The following is a 23,220-nucleotide window of genomic DNA, read 5'->3' as shown; positions in this document are numbered from 1 at the left end:
GCGCCGCGACGAAGAGTAGCCCCCGCTTGCCGCAACTAGAGAAAGCCCACGTGCAACGAAGACCCAACGCAGCCAAATAAATAAATAAATAAAAATAATTTTTTAAAAAGTCATTTAAAAATGTGTGTTGTTTTGATTCATTAAATTTTAGAGTAATTTGTCATATAGCAATAGACAACTAACACACCTATATAACACATACTAAATATATGCTCATTGAATGAAGGAATGAATTTATTGTGAGCCATGGACAAATCAACCTCTCTGCCCCTTAGTTTTCCATCTGTGTTATTAATTTATGAATCACTTCACTATCAGATGAAGCCCTTTCCCTACGTTCTCTGTTTGGCTCCTCACAGTTTACATAATTACAGCTATAATAAGACATGAATGAGGCCTGGTCCTAGAAGCACTTCTAGGTCAGTCAAGAGTTATACATTATCCAATTCCAAAGTGAGACATATAGATTCTTAGGAAGCACTTTTCCTTTATGTTTAAGGCTGGAGAACAGCATGGTCCAGTTTAGTAAGCTTTATATCCAAACTAGTTTTTGGCATATAAAAATATACATATATATGTATATAGGTATTTGTGTGCATAATATATATACGTACACATACACACTTTTTAATTTCTGTCACCATCTACATCTAACCAGCTCATTGTAAATTGGCAGGAAGTTAACCCAAAGAGTCATCCTTCCCCCCTAAGCCAAGTGGTTACCCTTCTCCTTTGCATCACACATGGTTCAAATATAACAAATGTGGCTCACCACACAAATGTTAAAATGCATCTTTCGGAAACAAACCAAATCTCTATAGAAGCAAATGCAAACAGAAAAGCTCTAGGCAGTAGGAGTTCACAGTGTTCAGTGGGGGCCTAGCTTGGGAATGGCTGGATTTTAGAGTTTAAACAAATGCAGTGAGTTAAGTAAGCATCTAGTCGGAGGCATATCATATAAGCCAAGTTTGTTAAAGGGGCTTTACATATGGAAACCTGAGCCATGCGTTTAATGGTTTTTAATAAAAGCTACTTGATCGTGATCGTCTTGGTCATTTACTCTGATTTCTCTCTCATTTATTCCATTATGTTCACAAATAAGCATGATATTATGTATTCATTTATAGACAGCCCAAGGCACATAATCATAAATGTTAAGATTAGACATAAACAGGGTCGTAGTTTGCATTGATGCAGCTGGAACCTATAAGCTTTATTCACAATAATAGGTGAGCAAATCCAGGCAGCTCATGTTCCAGTGGGGCAGTGAGGTCCCAAAGCGCACCGGGAGGTAGATCACTGGAAATCAGACCACACCATGCTGCTGCTGCTCCACCCCTCTGAATACCCATGGCCTTAGGTATCATCCTTGACACCCAAGTCAATCGCTTGCCAGACACTGTCAATTCTACCTCTTAAAATATTGCAGACACCTGTCCACGTCTCTATCCAGCCTGCCATTTCCCCCGTTTAGGCCACCGTTCTCCCACTCAGACTATTCCATTGGTCTCCTATTCCATTTCCCTGCTCCTAGGCTCACCCTATTCTAATCTAGTTAGTGCACTGCAAGCACAGTAATCTTTACAGTACATTCCAGGCAGAGGAAGGCCAAGGGCAAAGGCCTAAGGCAAGAACAACCTTGGCCTTCGCAGGAACACAAAGTGGTGAGTATGACCAGTGAAAGAGAGGGAAAAGCAGCAGGAGATGCAGAGGTATGCAGGAGCCCTGCCTAAAACCCTCAAAGCTCCCATGCTGCCCTTCAGGATAAAGTCCAAACTCTCTCACATGGTACACAAGGTCCTGCCTGATCTGTGCTGTTCCCCTACCCCACCCCCATCAGCATGACCCCTCTCTCTATCCCTCGGCTCACATTCTATATGAAAGCCAAGATAAATCATAGTGCATCTCCAAGTTTCCCACCTGCACATTGCTCTATGGCCTCTGGACTTTCTTACAAAAGTCTGTTTCTTCTGCTTAGAATGCTCTTCCCTGCTTAAGATTGCAGCCTGAGCATCATTTCCCTTGGGAAGCCCCATGGGCCTCCCATCAACCTCCCATCCCACAAAACAGGTTATACGCCCCTGCTGTGTAGTCCTACAGCAGCCTATGCTAAGCTTGATTCTAAACACTTGTTTATGTGTCTCTCTCCCCAGTTAAACATGAACAACTTAAGGGTAGGACTGTACCTTCTGTCCACTTGTATTCCCAGGGCCTGGCATGGTCCTAGCCATACAGCAGGTGCTCTAAAACTGTGTGCTGAGTGAACAAATGTGTCCCACATTGCCAGCTGAACTCATGGGGAGAGAGAGGTACCTCTTAGGCAGCAGGGAGTCGAGAGAGCAGAGCAGAGTGAAAGGCAGAGCTCATCTGCATCACGACGTCCACTTACAGCCAGTACCCATTGGTTTTGACTCCTCTCTGTCCTCTTTGACTATCTGGAAACACCATTCCAGATAACCAAGTTCTCCATTAAAGGTTAACTTTAAAACTTAAAATTCTATCTTTATCATTTTGGATGAAACTTTTCTAAAATGCATTAGCTATTTTTTTTAAAAAAACTTAGTTTAACTTACGTACTTTAAGTTTTTCCTGGTGGCTTGAGGTCACCAGATGTACGCCACCAAATGGTCCCAGACTGGTGTGCTTTTGTGTGTTCCTGTGTCTGACTTTAATAGTTAATCTGTCTCCGTGGTTACTGTTGGGGCAGCTGAACCCTCAGAACATTAGAACTGGAAGGAGTCTTAGCATCTACTTGCTACTGTTCGTGCCTGTGGTCTTTGCTTATCCTCTTCTTAATTTTCTGCTTCTTAGGCTTATAAGAAAACTATCGAGCTTATTAGAACTGTGTGGAAAATAATAGTTTCTGAAAGAGGGAAGGCCTTTACCACTTCCCACTTTTGGCTGTCCATACTGTAGCTCGGGGTTGTTTTTTGCTCGCTCACTTCCCAGTTCTTGGCAATGTTCTGAAGAGCACTGGTGCTACCATCACCTGTCCAGAAGCAGCCAGCATTTTGCAGCATTCACAAATGTGGGCTTTCGAGTCAGAAGGACCCCAGGCTTAACTCTGGCCCCTCCACAATGGCCTTTCTAAGTTGAGGTTCGTCCACAGTGGAATGAGGAACAATATGGGCCTCAAAGGGTTCTTGTGAGAATTAAAATTAGATAATGTAAACAAAGTAAACACCACAAGGCCTGGCAATATAGTATGTGCTGAATAAACAGTGTTTGTTATCATTATATACAACAAGGCTTTCATCATTTACCACACCAACAAGAATAACCTGCTCGGTTAACAGAAGAGTAAAATGGGACTTCCCTGGTGGCACAGTGGTTAAGAACCTGCCTGCCAATGCAGGGGACACGAGTTCAAGCCCTGGTCTGGGAAGATCCCACATGCCGTGGAGCAACTAAGCCCCGGTGCCACAACTACTGAGCCTGCACCCTGGAGCCCGCAAGCCACAACTACTGAGCCTGCATACCACAACTACGGAAGCCGGTGTGCCTAGAGCCCATGCTCTGCAACAAGAGAAGCCACGACAATGAAAAGCCCACGCACTGCAACGAAGAATAGCCCCCACTCGCCACAACTAGAGAAAGCCCGTGTGCAACAACGAAGACCCAATGCAGCCAAAAATAAATAAATTAATTTTTAAAAAAAAGAGTAAAATAGCATTGACTTAAAAGATAAAGTCAAAGGCAGCCACCTTGGAAAACTGGGTTTGATTCTAGATATTAAAATATTAACCTCTTACATCTGGCTAGATACAGTGCACTGCCATGCGAGCCTTTCACATGAAACTCAGGTCCCTTTCAAGAAGGTGGGACAGGTGATGTGCTTCCTAGGTGACTGAGAAGCTGCAGTTCAGCAAGGTTAAGGGCCTTGCATGGGGACACACAAGATGGAACTAACTGGAGAGCAGAGGTCAGCTCTAGAGTGGCAGATTCTCACTCCACGGTATTTTTCTTGGTGTCCCTGCCCCCCCCTTTCCTCATGGGGACAGTCTGGGAGCTAAACAAAAGTGACTTCCTGAGAATAAGGACTGAATCTGCAAACACGCAGTCCCTCAGCGCCCTGTGTCCCACAAGGCTGGCCTCTGAGGGCTGTCACTGCCTCTGACTCGCACTGGAAAGTGTGGCTCGAAGTCTCGCCAGAGAAGACACGTCATTGTCGTCTTCAAAAGCATGACTAGTCAACTGAGTGGATTTCCAGACTGTGTCCCACCCTTAGCTCTTCCCAGAAGCAGGGAGGAAAAGTCAATTTGAAAAAGGATATTTGTCCTCAGATTCCTTTTTACTTTCAAGACCACTTTAAAGTCCTGTTGCTTGGTCATGCATTTTTTTCTTACCAAAGAGGCTCCAACACATTCAATTTTTAAAAATCATCTTAGAATATAAATGGACCCCTTGTTTATCATACTTGATGCTTTAAAATGTGACAGTTAATTACCAACAACCTCTTCAGATGTTCAGAGTTCCTGACAGAGATAAAAGTTTTAGAGGTGGCTGAGGGAAGATGGTTCTCTCTTCGGATTAATCCAAGAACTATCGTTCTTTTACTACCACAAGGAACTGTTGGGAAGCAACCAGGCAGGCTTCCTAAATAGCCATTACATTTGGATATAACTGTGGCCTCACTGTGAAGGTGCTAAACACACCTCCATGGGGGCCTCCACAGCCAACAGCCCTTTTCTGAGAACCACTGTCTCAGAGGACCTGCTACCTGCTACTGTAACTGCTGCTGGGTGGGGACAGGCCAAAGAACCCCACCCATCCTCTGGCCACAGCTGACTCCCACTGGGGCCACCAGATCCTCTCTCCCAGGAAGGTGGAACTGGATTCCAGTAAGTGAATTACAGGCACTGGACTTGTAGGGTTCAGTCAAGTAGGGATTAAGGCAACCAGCCACGTTTGGAGCACGTGAGAGGATGAGTGAGCTGATTCTGTTGGTCCACAAAGAGGAAGAAGAATGGACACCATACTGAGAGAGAGGCATAGACGGGAGGCCATGTGGCCCCAAAGAGAAATGGCAAGAATGGGTACTTCCTTCCCAGGTTCTTGGGACGCAGGTATTGACTTCTGCAATATACTCCCAGTGTCCTTCCAATAAATAAATCTCTTTTGCTCAAGTTAGCTTGAGTGAGTTCTATTCCTCGCAATCTAACAATTCCTGACAAACACAGAAAACATGGCTTTTATTGTACAAGCTCAATCTGAATAAAAATCTTCAGATGGTAATTTGCTTAAGAAGAAAACATTACTGTGTTTTCTATTCCAGTGCTCTGACCAAATCTGAGATATTTGTTTAAGAAACCAGAAGCAGGGTTTCCCTGGTGGCGCAGTAGTTGAGAGTCCGCCTGCCGATGCAGGGGACATGGGTTTGTGCCCCGGTCCAGGAAGATCCCACATGCCGCAGAGCGGCGGGGCCCGTGAGCCCCGGCCGCTGAACCTGCGCGTCTGGAGCCTGTGCTCCGCAACGGGAGAGGCCACAACAGTGAGAGGCCCGTGTACCGCCAAAAAAAAAAAAAAAAAGAGAAACCAGAAGCAAAGTTCTACATTTTAGAAAACTCTTCCCTGGCTGTATAGAACTCCTCTTACTTTTTCTTACAAATAAAAATTTGGTTCTTCAGAAACCATGCAGTGACTGCTTATTTTTTTATACTACAAGAATAAAGATTTTTATTAAGCATTGTAAGTTGCATTCAATAGCCTTCAGATACACCACACCACAACCCATCTACAATCAGTCAAACCCAACAGCAGTTCATTCTTGCACAATCCATGACTTAAGGCAAAACTCCCTTCAACTTACAGTAAGACCCTACTCAGGTCTTGCAGGCAGGGATTGGGGAATTGCATCTTATTTCTGATCACTAATGTGTGATGAAGAGCATCAGGAGAATTATATAAAAATGAATAAGAAGTGATCTGATTTCAAAGTACATTGTTTGGAAACATTGACAAAAACATCAAAATGATATATGTATACCTGCTTCTATTAAATTCTTGATGGGAAAGTTCTCAAGAACAAGCAATTTGTTTCCTGCTACAGAAGGGGGGGGGCGGTGACTGCTTATTTTAAATGTCATTTAACCTTGTGTGGCAGAGACTATCTTCTGTCTCAGGGACTCCACATTGGTGCCTCAGTAGTTGAATTCTCCCTTCCGTGGGAATAAGGACCAAGTACACATGAGATGATACCACTGGTGTCCTATCAGAGGACCAGCCAGTTCAAATACCTCCTTCAGAGCATCAATAGGCTAAGGGTGGATTATTCCACACTCTCAGCCCATGACTATGAGCACACTGTACCCCATCCTGTCAATCTATAACTTCCGTTCCAAACCTGACAGCCACCAGTGTGGTCCAAGTCCTATCATAATATGGCCCCTTTCTACCTCTATAACTTTTTTTTTAAGTTTTTTTTTCTTTTTTTGGCCATGCTGTGCGGCATGCGGGATCTTAGTTCCCCCACCAGGGATTGAACCCGTGCACCCTGCAGTGGAAGCATGGAGTCTTAACCACTGGGCCACCAGCGAATCCCTCTACCTCTATAACTTTATTTCTAAACATCAATTCTCGTTTTCAGTCACTCTGATTCTTCAAAGCAGCCCTACTTATGTCTCTGAGTCTCATTATCGACTCACCCAAATAAATAAGTAAACACCGCTTTTTCTTCCGCTTTGAAATTTTACCTTTAGGGGAAGGTGGTAAGAGTTCCTAAGGATCCTGACCCCCATATAACCCTGATGTATCACAGAGATAGTTCTCCCCTGGCAGGAGTTCCTTCTTTGAAACTTAATTTCTGGTGATATAATGCGGTAGACAGTCTCCAAAGGAGGGTCTAATCATTTCTCCCCTCCCCACTTATGTCATACATGTGTGTGACTCCCCACTTTAAACTTGGAATCAATTTCTTCTCCCCTTGAATCTGGACTGACCTTGTGACTTCCTTTGATTAACAGAATATGGTGGACTTCTGAGTTCACTTCTTAAGGGGACTGGAAGCTTCTCTTGGAAGCCAGCCACCCTATAAGAGGTCTAAGTATGCTGCTGGAAAGAGAGGTTGCCCAGGTAGAGGCCTGAAGCTGTCTTGGATGCCCCAGCCCCAGGAGAGCCCCCAGGTGGATGCAGCCATCCGACTGAGCCCAGGTAAGAGCAGTAGAAGCATGGCCGAGCTGAAACTCAGCCAACCCACAGAGTCAGGAGAAATGACAAGTTGTTGTTGTTTTAAGCCACTGGGGTTTGGGGTGGTTTCTGATGCAGTAACAGACAACTGAAACACCTTACTCGACCAAAGTTCAGTCCAAGTTCAAGAGGAATGATACAGCTGTGTCTCTGGGAAGAAGAGCTCAGTCTGACTTGAACTTTTTTCCTGGGACACCACAAATATCCCAGGCAAAGAACCACAGAGGCATCTTTTACTCTTCCTGCTGTTTCATCCCTTATATATTCCACTTGTCAAGTTCTGACTTCTTCCTAAATGCATCTTGGATTAACCCTTCCTGCACGATCTCACTGCTGCCACCACCGCCCAGGCCCTCATCTCCTGCGTTTAGAAATCTACACCCATTCTCTCCTCCCCAAACGTCCCTCCCCCGATCTACACTTTAAGGGACACTGGGCTCATCTTCCTGAACGAGGGCTTTCAGCGTGTCAGCTGCCAACTAATCAGCCCTGGCTTTCAAGGTTCTGACCCGGTTCCTCTCTGTCCGCTCCTTTCCTCAGGCATCTTGGCTCCCACCAGCGTGCATAGCAATCCCGTGTCCTTCCTCCAAGTCTCTGTCCAGCTGTTCCCTGACCTGCTGTGCCCTGACCCATCCAGCCCCACCAGCCTTACTCGATAACAATGCCTCCAGCTCCCCAACCATCACGGAGCCCTCTCATCTTCAAAAACTCACAGCTCTCTACCTCATAATTCAATCTTATTTATATAATTGGTGGGCTGGTCTCCAATTTTCTCCTGTGTTTATAACTCAGATTCCTAATTACATCATAAGATTGAGGGTAGGGACTATTTCTTATGTTTATGTATACTCCTTACAGGCAAGTGCTGGTGTAAAGATTTTACAGTAAAATTGTCCTTATTGATCTGAATGATTTTCCCTTTTTAAGTTATTAGTATGCTTTACACAACTTTGCTTTAGAACATTTTGGAAATGTGATATACATAACTGTCGCTGAGGAAAATGTCCATTTGGTTCAGAAAGTCTGTATTATTTTAGTGAAAAATTAAATAATATCCACTGCCAAAAACAATGAGTAATTGAGTATATGCCAGATCTGAAACCATAAAACTGCACTGTCAGAACGAATGTGGGGCCTCCTGTGCTCCCCGAGTGCAGTGTCACATCAGGCCCCAGGGGAATGGCCTCCGAGCAGCTGAGGCACAGCTCCGGGGCCCTGGGGCCAGTCATATAAAGCAGGAACAGAAAGAAATAAAATGCAGGTCAGGAATAACCTGTTTAGGAATTAGATGACAGGAGCATGCCAATGGTGGTTTATGCCTTGGAGAAAGCAGAGGCCACCACAATCCACGCTGTTACTTGCATGCCTTCCCTCTGCTAGGTCCTGGACTCAGAGTCATGTGTATCTTACTCATCTAATCTTCAAAATAACCCTGAAAGGTAGAGATGTGGAAACCAAGGCTCAGAGGAGAGTCATTTGGCCGTGAGCTATTAAGCAAGTAATGATTACAACCTAAGCCGGTATGACTCTGGAGGCCACATTCTTTCCACTAGATTGTGTTGTCTCTCTTCTTGGGAGAGATATGACACCACATCAGCAAGAATATTTGGTGAGCACCTGTTACAGCCTCCACAGTGCTAGATGTTGTAGAAGATTGTTAAAATATATGGCTCGAGGAGGGAAAGCCCCAATAAATTCCATCAGTACCCCTCTGTAAATAAACATACAGTCCAAGTAAAATGAGGGGGCCGGCTGAGCAAACACAGCTTTCAGAGAAACCCTCGAGTACCCCTCCACCTTAAGTCTCTCCTTCAGAGATTCCAGAGCTACCCCTGTGCTGATATTTGAACAGCTTAGTCCAGTTGGGAAAACAAAACTGCTCACATCAAGCAAGAATAAACAATCAAAAACAGGATTCTGACCATGCTAATTTGGGTAGTCTAAAAGGGTTCAATTAGACAAAAACATTAAATAATTGTAGTGGAAAGAGAGAAAAGGTAAAAACTGAGTCGGCATAATTCATATTATTAATGTTCATCTTTTCTTTGGCTACCAGCTAAAGTTTAAGGTTTCATTTTAGCTGTAAAGTGTTAGTGACGTGCTGAGATGTGTCTTTTTCAAGGTGAGGTTCAGCCAGTGCAATGGAAACACGGTGCTGGGAGAGACCCTGAGGCCTGGACAAGGCTGCTGATGCAGGGTTTCAAACAAAAGGTCCACTTCTGGGGAGCCCCTTCCCAGCTGAGAACAGCTGGGCCGGGAACACCCGCGGAGATGGGCCCAACAGTCTCCAGAGCTGGCTCTGCCTGCAACAAATGCTTCCTGGATACCATCGCAGCCTGCTTACTCCCGGGGCTTGGGATTTCCCAAACTCAAAGAAGAAAAGAAAATGACTTGGAGCTAACAGCTTGAACTGCAGACCCTCTGTCGCCACTGAGTTAATCCTTTGGTTTCTACAATGTCAAAAAGGCAATCCTAATAATTCAGCATACTATCAGAATTTCAAACTCTAATTCCCAAACAATCCACAAAGAAAAATTCTCAAGAATGACCTCAACAGTAGCCTGGATCCACCTCAAGGTTCCCGCTTTTAAGGAAATAAAGGAAATGGGGCTGTTCTCAAGTACTGGACAGAAATGGCACTGGTCCTGCCATTAGGAGTCCTAGATTCAAATCCTATTTGGCTCAGAGGGTAATCCTCATCAAATCACTTAACCACTCCAGCTTCATTTTCTCATCTGACCAAGGGGAGCAGGCGGGAGAGGACATACCACCTGCTTCATAGAATTGTTGAAAAGGTTAATAAGATAATGTGAATATAAGTGCTGTACACGTACTAGGTACTCAATAATAACTGAAATAAAAGCTAAAATGTTTAAAAATCAGTGCTGACATTAAAATGCAGAAAGTGCTGACAAAAACGAAACATTTTCTATAATTGAGAGACTGCTTTGACCACTACTGCCAAAGTGCCCTTGGCTTTTTACTCAAAGTCTGAACTTTAAAAACTCAGTCTGAACTTTAAAACTCGAAGTCTGAACTTGAAAAACTCTCATTAGGGATCACAATCGGAAGGTTTCAAATCCTGTTTTGGGGGTTGCACTTTTGTAAGGAACAACAAATCTGTTTTAACAAAGTCAGGGTATCATTTAAATAAAAGGAAATTGAGTCAGTAAGACTGACCGAAGTTCCCATATGGCAGAGGTGCCATTGCTGGCATCTTAGGCTGGTCTGGGAGAATATGATACAATCACTAGAGAACTTCTCACGGATTAGGAGGGAGAAACCTCACCCCATATCCCTAATACAGAGGCTTAAGAAGTTATGGAGAAATGTTTCCTTCTGACCCTCCACACTCCCCTCAGCCTCATCACTATCTTCTTGGGTCAAGTCTGTACCCAGAACATTATCTGGCCCCATCTAATTCTTCTCGGACCTCATCTCCTGTCCTTCCTTCTTAAAACTGATATCTCAGCAACACTGATTTTGCTTGGGAATTCACGTGTGTGTGTATACGCATGTAAACTGTTCCCTTTGCCCAACCCTAACACCTAGAACCTGGCTGCTTAAAGTGTGGTCCTGCAGTGCCAGCATCCCAGGAGTGTGTTAGAAATGCAGAGTCCCAGATCTGTCCCAGAACTACTGAATCAGAATCTGCACTTTAATAAGATCCTTGGTGATGGTATGTACCTTACAGTGGGAGAAGCCCTGAACTAAGGCCCCACTCCTTCCAGAAGCCCTCTGACAAAGAGCAGCCCTGCCACCCATCGTGCCAGGGCAGATGCCCCCCTTTAGTGCTCCCATCCTTTTGCTCATCTCACTTATTACAGAGTATCTCACATTTGCTGATCTGTTTATATGTCGGCCTTCAGTCCTAAACTAGGGGCTCCCCACAGGCTGCAGATCATGCCACCCTGTGTCCTCTACTTTGTACAAGGTCTGGTATATGGTTAGAGCTTAAATAATGTCATTTGTCACAGCTAATGAGTTCTAAAGTCCTTGTGATTTTAAACTCTAATAACTAATTTTAAATAACTAACTCTAATAACTAATAGTTTTAATAACTTTAAATAACTAATAGTTTTAATAAGTTTAATAACTAAAACTTTAATAACTAACCTTAATAAATAACTCAAATACCTGTGAGTTATATTTAAAAAGTACTACAATTTAGCTTAGTCATGTTACACATTTGAATCCAGATACTTTGAATGTATTTACACATTCACTTTAAAATTTTTTAAATGTTATAAAATTTTTTAATATTACAAAAATTATTTTTATAATTGAAACTTTCAAGTAAACACAAAAGTAGGAAAGAATATGAGGCCTTTACCCAGCATCAACAAATAGCCACTTTTAAAATCCATTCTTGGGCTTCCCTAGTGGCACAGTGGTTGAGAGTCCGCCTGCCGATGCAGGAGACATGGGTTCGTGCCCCGGTCCGGGAAGATCCCACATGCCACGGAGCGGCTGGGTCCGTGAGCCATGGCTGCTAAGCCTGCGCGTCCGCAGCCTGTGCTCCGCAACAGGAGAGGCCACAACGGTGAGAGGCCCGCATACCGCAAAAAAAAAAAAAAAAAAAAAAAAAAGACTCTGTATATGTAAATGACCATGCCATTATTGTACCTAATAAAATTAAGAGTGATTTCTTAATATAATCTAATACTCAGCCTGTATTCAAATTTCCCTATTTCAAAGATGAATTTTTATAGTTGAGTTTGTAGAAATCAGGTGAATATTTAACAGCAAACCAAAAATAGCTCTCGGAGCCAACATGATAAATATCTCATGCCTGTGGCCTCAGGCCCTAATCAGGTATGTGAAAAAAGTTATATTTGCCTTTAACTGCCATTTGCAGGTTCTGCTCTCCCTCAACTAGATTACTTACTTTAAAAAACTGTACAAAACTTTTATAAGAATCTATAGGTGGGGCTTCCCTGGTGGCGCAGTGGTTGAGAGTCCGCCTGCCGATGCAGGGGACACGGGTTCGTGCCCCGGTCCGGGAAGATCCCACGTGCCGTGGCCCGGCCGGGCCGGTGAGCCATGGCCGCTGAGCCTGCGCTTCCAGAGCCTGTGCTCCGCAATGGGAGAGGCCACAACAGTGAGAGGCCTGCGGACCACAAAAAAAAAAAAAAAAAAAAAAGAATCTATAGGTTAAAGAACAAAACAAAAGCCATGCTAAGCATTACACAGCATGTCCCTCAAAAGCAATAAAATAAAGAGGAATTGGACTGGTGAGGATGATTATTTAACAACAGACAGATGCGCAAGGGGTGGACATTAAGCCAAATGATTTCTCCCTCAGTAGCCAAACCAATAGGACTTAGAGATTTAGAAGGCAGGACACAGAGGAGTGGTAAACTTGATGCTGTTGGAATTTCCTTTTAAAAATCTGTATTTCTTCTCTCTGCAATAAGAACGAGGTTTCTGAGAAACATACTGGCAGAAGCAGTTTAAACAGCAAATCCAATTACCTCAGAGTTGTTCTCCTTTTAACAGTAAGTTCTGATCCGTGTTCCGTAGGTCAAGAGCACAGTTCAAATCTCTCTTTGCCCCCTTCTGAATCAGGCTTGTCTCTGCCTCCCTGCTCCTTTTAGCTCTCTACGTAACAGAGATTCCGGGCTCCACACAATGGCCCACCATTCAACTACACTCAGCTTTGTCCCTAAACATTCACTCCCCCTGGCTCCTGCTGGGTCTGTTATATTCAGATATGAACTTTCCAGGAATCTGATCATGTCACAGGCCTTTTCCTGTATGACAAGTTCAATGCTAATCATGAATAGCAGGCTTCACACAGAGGGTTAGCATTATTCATGAAAATGATGACTCCACATCCAGAAATAGGGCAAAACTGACCTAAAATAGGCAGGCTGGATCTCAGTTGAGTCCACCAGGCAATTACCAAGGTCTCTTGCTGCAAACAGCACAGAAGTTTTTCTCAACTTTGTTAATCTGACACATTGGAAGCACAATGTCCTTGCAGACTTAAGGTCTGAGGCTCAGCTTCATGGGAAGCACTGGTGCCCACAGGGTGAACAGAAGGGTTTTCCGAAGAACCAAAGGCAGACACTGCTCATTCCTCCCACACCCCCAAACCAGGGGCTCCCCAGTTCTCATTCCCAAATTCTGTATGTCTCCCTACCCTGACCATTTCAAGACTGGCTTTAGAAGCTTTGAGAGAGTTACCAAAGGGCCTTAAGAAAAATGATATTTAGTTTTTCTTTTTGGGGACAGTGAGGCACATCTGACAAATATTACAAATTAGAGGGAAATTTAGGTGGTTCATACTGTTTTGCTATAATTCTCTCCTCTGGAACTTAGTCTCAGTGACCACATGAGTCCACTCCCATTGGCCCAAATTATATTTTATAAATGCAAGTTGAGGATTATCTTTCCAAATAAAAGCGACCGGATTGAAATCCCCTCTTCGCCATTCCTGAGAGAATGACATAGGCTGGTACTAAAAGACTATCTTTGTGTAGAACAAATGGACCAAGGAAAATCTGCTTTCCTCTCCCCCTGCCCCTTCCTTTTTTACATAACTAGAGCCAAATGAGATGTTTTTCACTTTAAAAATTTGATTAAGCAGCCTGGGCAAAAGCCTAGTCTTCTGGTCTTTACTGTTGTCTCAATTTGGGGGACTGAATCAAGGTATATCAGGTTGGAAGGATAGCAAAGTGAGGGTCTGACTGCCAGACAGTCGTGACATGAGGAAGTTTAGTTCATGAAAGGTGAGCACTGGTCCCCTTGAGGCAGAATTCAGACCGCTGTGGTCGGCAGGAGGGAGAGGGTTGCGGGTCCCACATGGACCTCCATACCCTCTCCACACACACCCTCCTGCCCGGAGGAGTGGGAGACGAGGCAGGGCAAGAGGTAGGTTTAAATCATAAGGAAAAAGAAAAAAAAACAGGTAGAATTATTATGAATGAGCTGTCCTTTTCTTCAGCTCTAGGAACTGAAAAACCTTGTTCCTTTGGCATATTTAAGAAGATATTATAAACACTGCATTAGTAAACACCTTAAAGTACCATGTTTGATTTTGGTTCCTGTACTCTAAATCTTCCCACAACAGTTTCCACCTTGTTTTAAAGTATCTTTCTAAGATCCCCTGCCACATCACATATTCCCTGAGGGTCAGGGTATCTTTCTGCCTTTGTACCTTACAGATAATAAACACTGAATACGGGAATGAATGAATGAACCAGTTAGAAAACAGGTCTTGTGCTAAAAGGCAGAAGAAAGTGGGTTTTCCAGTAGTAGAGAGTGACAAGTTGTGAGTTATCATAAAATAACAATAGAACATATTTATGCTAATGTGAGGAAAGGGGCTATCACATTGGCTTTGGAGGATATCTAATTAGATATTCACTGAACACCATTTTTCAGGAGACATATCACATCAAATCTAAATAGTAAGCAGTATCATAACTTAGTTTTACTGTCTATAAAGGGCTATTCATTCATTCTAAAAAAAAAAATTTTTTTTTGGCGGCACCATGTGGCCTGAGAGATCTTAGTTCCCCAACTAGGGACTGAACCTGGGGCCCAGCAGTGAGAGTGCTGAGCCCTAACCTCTGGACCGCCAGGGAATTCCCTCATTCTAAAAAATTAATTCCCCAAAGTGCAAGGTACTTTTTTTTTTCTGGACTGCTACTGAGCTGGTGCCATCTCTATCCAAGAAAGAATCAGCATGAGGAAATCAAGCAGAAGCAGAAATTGTGGTTGGGCTTATCCATCAAGGGAATGGGGTCCTGAGAGAACCTGAGAGTCCCGTTTCTGAAAAGCCTCCATAAGAGAAGTGAAAATCCTCAGCCCAGGTGGCTCCTCCTTTCACCTGCTTCAGGAAATCCACCTGCCCGCACTACCTGCCCCCGGCAGTGGCCTCCACTCTGCACGCCTAGTGCTCAGGGTCCCGAAACCTGCCATGGGTGCATTAGAGCCTTACTCTGGCAGGCGGGAATCTCACAGTACTTCCAGTAGACACCATCCTCGTGCTCCGCCACGTAGCACCAGGGGCTCACATCACCGTCTGGGTTTCTGTGGAGGGAAAAGGACACACCTGGTAACACTCCCATTGTTTTAAGTCAACTGGCTCATTGCTTTTCAGTTTTACCAAACGCCCTTCACCAAAAACAAACAAAAAAACCCCAAAAAAACACTTCAGCTTCTGTGTTGTTTCTAATAATTCATATAGATTTTAATGCCACCTCTTATGAAGAAGAAAAAAGTGGTAATACTACAAGAACAAAGCTATCCACTCCAACAGAAACTTCAGAGTTTGAGAGTGGGGGGTAGGGAGTGAGCAAACGTGAAATATGTTTACACAAATTCACTGCAGTGTAACCGGGACAACTAACCACTGAACAGATGATGCCAAATGGCACTGGCACCTTAACCATGAACACGGTGGTCCCATGGCTGGGAGAACACAGGTGCTCGCAAAACTACGGATAAGAATACGAATGGAGCAGGGACTTCCTTGGTGGCACAGTGGTTAAGAATCCACCTGCCGTGGAGAAAAGGGAACCCTCCTGCACTGTTGGTGGGAATGTAAATTGATACAACCACTATGGAGAACAGTACGGAGGTTCCTTAAAAAACTAAAAATAGAATTACCATATGACCCAGCAATCCCACTACTGGGCATATACCCAGAGAAAACCATAATTCAGAAAGACACATGCACCCCAAGGTTCACTGCAGCACTATTTACAATAGCCAGGTCATGGAAACAACCTAAATGCCCACTGACAGATGAACAGATAAAGAAGATGTGGTAAATATATACAATGGAATATTACTCAGCCATTAAAAGGAACGAAACTGGGTCATTTGTAGAGACGTGGATGGACCTAGAGACTGTCATACAGAGTGAAGTTAATTCAGAAAGAGAAAAACAAATATCGTATATTAATGCATATATGTGGAATCTAGAAAAATGGTACAGATGAACTGGTTTGCAAAGCAGAAATTGAGACACAGATTTAGAGAACAAGCGTATGGACACCAAGGGGGGAAAGTGGTGGGGGGGCATGGTGGTGGTGGGATGAATTGGGAGATTGGGGTTGATATATATACACTAATATGTATAAAATAGCTAACTAATAAGAACCTGCTGTATAAAAGTAAAAAAATTAAATTAAATTAAATTAAAAAAGAATCCACCTGCCAATGCAGGGGACACAGGTTTGAGCCCTGGTCTGGGAAGATCCCACGTGCCATGCAGCAACTAAGCTCTGCACCACAACTACTGAGCTTGTGCTCTAGACCCCGTGAGCCACAACTACTGAGTCACATGCCACAACTACTGAAGCCCGCGCACCTAGAACCCGTGCTCTGCAACAAGAGAAGCCACTGCAATGAGAAGCCCATGCACCACAATGAAGAGCAGCCCCTGCTCGCCGCAACTAGAGAAAGCCCACGCGCAGCAATGAAGACCCAACGCAGCCAAAATAAATAAATAAATTTTTAAAAATATAATAATAATGTGAATGGAGCGAACGGTCAGGATGGAAACTTGGTGATTAGAGTCAAAGGCCCTGAAGATACGCAAACCCCCTTTACTTGGCAATTTCTCCTTCAGTGCTATATTATAAGGAAATCTTTACTTACAAAGATGTTCACCACAGCATTTTCATAATGCAAAAAAGATAGAAACAACAATTAAGGATTGGTTAAACAAATATGTCCATATAAGGGAATGCTAGGCAGCTGGTAAAAATGTGGTGTACAGACACATTGATTAATATGGAAAAATGTCTTGTTAGGTTTTTTTTAAAAGGCAGCTCTAAAACATGATGGATGACAACAATCCCATTTTTGAAAAGATATATTTAAGGAAGGATATGCACCAGACCTTGAAAGTATTTTTCACTGGATGATGGGACTACTGGTAATTTTAGTTTTTTTCTTTTCCAATTCTCTTTATTTTCTCATTTCTTCTACAATGAACACTGTGTAATTTTTAAGCAATAAAGTAAAATTCACATCATGTAGTCTGCACTGACAAGCTTTCACCAGGATCAGGCCAGTCAACTCATGTTTGACAGAAATGGGTCCTATTTCCACGTCAAAACACTAACTTCTCAGAGAATTCTGAAAAAAACTATGCCAAAGAGTTTCACTCAGAACATACAGTCCTATAATCCTGGTACCAACTTCTGATATGGCAATAATAATTGCAAAGGACTTATTCCACATTTCTAAATGAGTGGCTTGGAATAAATGCCTTTAAGGTCTTTTCAACTCAGAGATGCCACGACAATAATGGGCAGCACTGCTGAAACAGAGCAAAAGATGGCAGGGGTTACTGGACACACAGAAAAGCCTCGCCTCTCTTCGCTGCTTTTCAAGCTCCTTTTATTTGGACTCAGAACACTGGAAACCTGACACTCCGGTTAGGCCGGAAATGGGCATAAAGACCCTGCAGCCGGAGGTCTGGAGCAGCCCCTATCAGGCCTGGGAGGGATCAGCCTATTGTGTGGCCCAGAAGATAAGCTGCCCTGAAGCACAAAGGGTCCTTTTATTTTTTGTGCCCAAAGGCAGGTACCAGTGCCAACCCTGCTGTCCCGGCCTCTCTGCCTCCCCCCAGTCCAGATACGTGGAGCCAGAGAAGTGTGTCCCCATCACTCGCCATCTCGCAGACATCTCAACTGGGATGGGTCTGGAAACATCGCATAAGACAAACATGGTGTCGGATGTCAGCTGAGAAATCAAAGTCGGAGAATTTGTACAAAGCCCTTCTTTAAACAGTTTCACTGTCATTTTCCTCCCTCTACTCAGTGTTCAGCTTTGATGTAGTATTTGGTAAAGGCTTTCGAAAACAACTGTTTGTCATCAATGTCAAAACCATTTTGAAAAGCATTGGAATAGGTTAAAAAAAAGAACAAGCAAATTCATCTTTGACTCTGCTGCAGTGCTAAAACGAAAGGCCCCAGCTCTCTGATGTGATAATAATCGACAATTTCAGTATCCCTTTTTTTGAAGGATAAATTGTTAGTTCAAGTCTGGTACATTCCATCAAATCAAAGGAGAGGACCGCAGCCAGCCAAGGCTCAGGAGGAAGGTGGTCCCCCAGCTCTCAATGTTTTCTTAATGGATATTTACTGGTGCATTTCTGAGAGCCTAGTGGTAAACTGGGTACTAATCTATAAGAAAAGATTTTCTTGTCAGATAAATAAACTTCATTGGAAATTTAAAATTTACCTTAAAATCAGGAGCATGTCTGAGAAGGCTTGCTTGATAGAAGGCAACAGAATAATATAATAAACCAACAGCCTAATACCAAGAGACACTTTAGAACAATAAGATAAGTAACTATGTAAAAATAAAAAACAAACACTGGTTTCTCTTTCTAAATACTCTTCCCAACCCAAGCCAACTATTCCCATGAATAGGAAAACTAGGGGAAGGAAATAAGCCAGAAGTGGAGTGGGGTTAATTTTTTTAATTATGCAAGAAAAAAATGAATGAACATGTATAACTTTGAAAATAAAACATCAAAGAATTCTTTAATGAGCATGTGTAATGTTAACAATAAAATACAAATGATAGCGAAATGTGAAATAGCATATATACAAATTGTTACCTCTGGGAAGTAGGCCTTGTTGGAGAGGATTTGGGAGGAAAGAGGTACAATGGGGACTTTTATTTAAACAATATATATATCTGTTGTGTTTGAGAATTTTTTTTTGGAAAAACTTTTAATACTTTTATAACAAACAAATAATACAATGTAACATATAAAATATAGCAATCAAATAACAAACTAAAAAATAGTGCAACAGCAACAATGGGGGAATGACCAGTTGGTACACATTAGAACCAAGGTGAAGCAAAGAGCTGAAGGCACAGGGATAAAGATAACATGGACTACAGGCCTTGAGACTTCAAGATAAGCACAAGGGTCCTAGGGTGTTAGCAAAGGTACCTGGAGAGGGCAGTAGGTAAACACTGTGGCCCATGCAATGCAGGTATAAATATGTTGTCTCAGCTGGGTCAACAGTGCCATGGTTGAGATTCCAACATTCTGGTAGCACTGGGGGCACAGTGTGTAGATCAAAGAGTAGCTTGGTGATCATTTTTCCCTGTCCCAATGGCTCAAGAGGCTGCCTTTGCACCTGTCCTATTAATAATTAAATTCAACACATGGCTGACCCATGAGTCATGTTACCAGGATCCTGGGTATAAATAGCTAAAACGTAGCTATAGCCAAGGGTGCTCTGGTCCCTACTGACTAGTGATTCTCAACTTGTTTTGGATCACTGACAACTTTGAGAATCTGATCAAAGCCATGGATCATCTCTCCAATCACAAGTACATGCTTGAAGCACCATGGGTCTCAGCCCCTGCGAGGGTCAGACAGGAGGTGAAAGAGCAAAGGAACACCTTAGTCTGTTGAAAAGAAGGAAACAGCACAAATCTGATGGCTACAGCTGCTCCCAGAGCAAGGTGGTACTGGGCTGGCAGGAGGTGGTACAACGCAGGGAGGGCAGCTTCCTTTACTCAGAAGCAGAGGGAGGTTTGGGTCACAGATGGTGCTCTGCTTGCCCATGACATTCACAGCAGCTTAAGAAGCTGCGCTGTTTGTGCACTGTCTTCTGGGACAACTTAGAAAACCCTCTCAGAGAGACATGGAAGCTATGAGAGACATGGAAGCTATCAGACAGGAAAGCAGAGCTCTGAAAACCAGTATCAAAGCAACCCAAGTTGAAAAGAGTGGGTAGATTGTGTGTGTGCGCGCGCAGTTTTGGGAGAAAGATTTTTAAAACAGTAACAAGAAAGGCCTTGTGAGTTGGGCAAAAGAAGACAAAGAAGCCTTCCCTGTTGTGAGCAAGGCCAGAAGAAATGGGAAGAGACCAGAGATTTTTTTAAGTACTGTGAAACCCCATCTTACCTGCAGTAGTTATGCTCGCCCAGGCCCCCCTCCCCGTTGGGGTATTTCAGAGTGTTGTATGGATGCTGGAAAGTCTCATTCCAGAACAGACATGGCTTCCCGCCTTGCAGTGCTGTCCAGTTCTGTGTTCCCCTATAATCTGCACCGTTGGCTGTGAAACATTCTAGGAGAAAGAAAAGACAGAGCAAACTAATTTTCTGGCAACATCTATAGCTTCCTCCCTCTCTGCTTGATGTTTTATTTGTTTTGTTTGGACCAAGTTAGAAATGGATAGTGTCTTGCTGATCCTGGACACAGTGGATTTAACGTTGGTAGGGCTGAGGAAATCTGAAACGAGGTACCCTCCAAATGCTAGGCTCATCTTGGCACTCGCTTGTCTACAGACACTAGGACATTTTCCCCTGAAGTATACAGATCCCAACTAGGATATAAACAGGGAGCTGAACGGTAATGAAGCCTATGGAGTGAACCGGGAAACCCCCAAATCTGGGAAGAGTTGGTAACAGCCATCCGTGAGGAACTCTGGGTGCTCAGAGGGGGTCACTGCTCTCGCCAGCATCTCTGTGTGGTAACTAGAACCAGGTCACCAGCTGTAACTGAGCTCTCCCCTACAGTCTGAAAGGCTGCACGGACACTTGGATTTAATAAGACCATCAGATACAGCAACGTTTTGGAATCCCAATCACACGAGTCTGGGAATGACTCACATTCCCCGGTAATGAAGAACAGTCCTCCCCACGCTGTTTGAGATAGAGGTGCTACAAAACAGACAGTCAACAGGAGGGAACAGGGGCTGAGTTGGCATTTTCTCTCACCTCTTTCCGAAATTCGTTCCTACAGGACACGTTCAACATGGTCTGAGGTCCGTTTAATAAAATGACAAAATCCTTGCAGGTGCAGCAATGTGCTTCTAAAATCTGCCTCTCAGGGACTTCCCTGGTGGTGCAGTGGTTAAGAATCCGCCTGCCAATGCAGGGGACACGGGTTCGAGCCCTGGTCTGGGAAGATCCCACATGCCGCGGAGCAACCAAGTATGTGCGCCACAACTACTGAGCCTGCGCTCTAGAGCCCGCGCGCTGCAACTACTGAGTCCACATGCTGCAACTACTGAAGCCTGCATGCCTAAAGCCCATGCTCCACAAGAAGAGAAGCCACCGCAGTGAGAAGCCCGCACACCGCAACGAAGAGCAGCCCCTGCTCGCCACAACTAGAGAAAGCCCGCGCATAGCAACGAAGACCCAATGCAGCCAAATCAAATCAAATCAGATCAAATCAAATTAAATCTGCCTCTCAGACTTTGCGGGGGATGGGAACTTTAGCTGAGAGGATTTCCCCCCACATGTTGCATGCATTAAATTCACAGAGGTTCATGAGAAAGGCACAGTACAAAGAGCAATTTTTAAAAATTAGCTTAGTTGAAACTGACAGATAGAAGCACTTCAAACACTTTTTAAAGATGTATCACTAGGAACCTGACAATCTGGGGGAGTTACACTAACATTCTTAGCTTTATTTCTTTCCCTCTCCTGGCACGTGCTGACCCACGACTTCCGGTATGAAGGACTCTCACTGCCGGCTCCTGCTGCAGTGCATGGGCCTCCTCTGGCCTAAGCCTGTGCACAACACAAGCACATCTATATTCTGAAAGATGTTCCTTTTACTATTTGAAACCTACCTGCTAACCATCTCTCTTCCTGTACCCCCTTCCTCTCCCTATCTGGGCCCTGCGTTTTGTCTGGAACAGCCAGGTTTTATGGACAGCCAAAATAACCTGGACTCCCAGGCTGCAAAGGACACCCTAGCACTTTATCGTGCCTGGTGTGACATTTACATGTTACGAGAAGTGCAACTCATCATGTTCCAAGACAACCGAGCCCTCCACCAAGAGTCTGCATAAATAAAAAAGTTCAAAGGTAATTGAAGGAGGCAGCTCGGTATAGCAGAAAATACACTGAACCAAGAGTCTAAGCCCTGGCTTCTTGTCCTGGACCTGCTGCTGACCAGTTGTGCAACCTTGGACGAATCACCACAGTCTGCATCACCGCTGATGTTTACAGAGTGTTCTACCGTGTGCCAAGCTCTGCGCTAAGTGCTTTACATCAACTCACCACCAACCCAGTGGGGAGGTCCCTTAATACTCCCATTTCACAGATGAGGCACCTGGGGCACTCCATCACACTCTATACTGCCTCCGATAGAACCCTTCAGCATCATCCTTGCTTTCCCCATGCTCTTCCTCACCCCCATTTCTGCTCATCAGCAAGTCCTGTTGACTTTCTTCGAATATGTTCCCTGAAACCCCCCTCTCCTCTCCATCTTGGATGCTGCCACCTTCTTCCTGTTCACCATCGGAGGACAATACGGTCCTGTTCAAGTCTCACAGCTTCGACTTTCGTGCTCCCGCAATGCATTCTCTGCACAGGGCTCAAAGTTCCCAGGAAAATGTGAGCACTGGGAACAAAACCGAAAGCCGTCATCCTTGTCTGTGAAGCCCCCTCGATGTGGCCCCAGGCCCTCCCTACACCGGGCCTGAGCTCTTCCCCTCATCACGTGTTGTGCTCCAGCCACACTCGTCTGCTTTTAATTCTGTAAACACACCACGCTATTTCCTGCCCGAAACGTTCTTTCCCTAATACTTCCCATCACAGACTAAGTATTACCTCCTCAGAAAACCCTTACCCACCATCTCCACTCCTGTTTTTCTGCCCTTCATTTTCTTGCTTCATAGCATTTATTATCACTAGGAATATATATGATCTGCTAGAGAGAAAGAAAGAGGGAGAGAGAGACTCGCGTGTGTGCATGTGTGTGTGTGTGCGTACCACACCAGAGCCCTACCCAATCCCAAGGTTAGAATGGGACCTGGGAACCTATATTTCTAGAAAGCTGCTCAGGTGATGATTCTAAGAACATCAAGCCAATCTTTGCCAATTGCTAGAATTTTAATTGCTATGTATTAATACATCTTTTTCTCCTATCAAAAGTGGTTGAGGGTGGCTTGGGAGCCAGAAATGCTGGCCGACCACTGGAAGGCACTGGAAAGCCTTAGCAATAGACAGCAACCTGCAGGGCAGTGGGGTCGGTGTTCCCGGAGACTCAGATGACTTGATTTGTAACACAAAAGAATGTGGTAGCCA

The 23,220-nt window shown here is 44.1% G+C and overlaps 1 protein-coding gene across 1 annotated transcript in view; it reads right to left on the bottom strand.

The window, feature by feature from the left end:
* KREMEN1 (kringle containing transmembrane protein 1) overlaps positions 1-20,108 on the bottom strand; it is a 45,576-nt gene extending 25,468 nt beyond the window's left edge. The window contains exons 1-2 of the mRNA XM_024768018.1: positions 20,084-20,108; positions 15,134-15,225 (exon numbers count right to left, since the gene is read on the bottom strand). Coding sequence (XP_024623786.1) covers position 15,134 — 1 coding nt within the window. The 5' untranslated portion in view covers positions 15,135-15,225; positions 20,084-20,108. The remainder of the gene's footprint in view (positions 1-15,133; positions 15,226-20,083) is intronic.
* Between the last annotated feature and the right edge of the window lie 3,112 nt (positions 20,109-23,220).

This window comes from Neophocaena asiaeorientalis, unplaced genomic scaffold, assembly GCF_003031525.2.
Source record: "Neophocaena asiaeorientalis asiaeorientalis breed wild unplaced genomic scaffold, Neophocaena_asiaeorientalis_V1.1 scaffold828, whole genome shotgun sequence".
Lineage (NCBI taxonomy): Eukaryota > Metazoa > Chordata > Mammalia > Artiodactyla > Phocoenidae > Neophocaena > Neophocaena asiaeorientalis.
The sequence above is the reverse complement of the archived record's forward strand: the minus strand, read 5'-3'. Positions and strand labels throughout refer to the sequence as shown.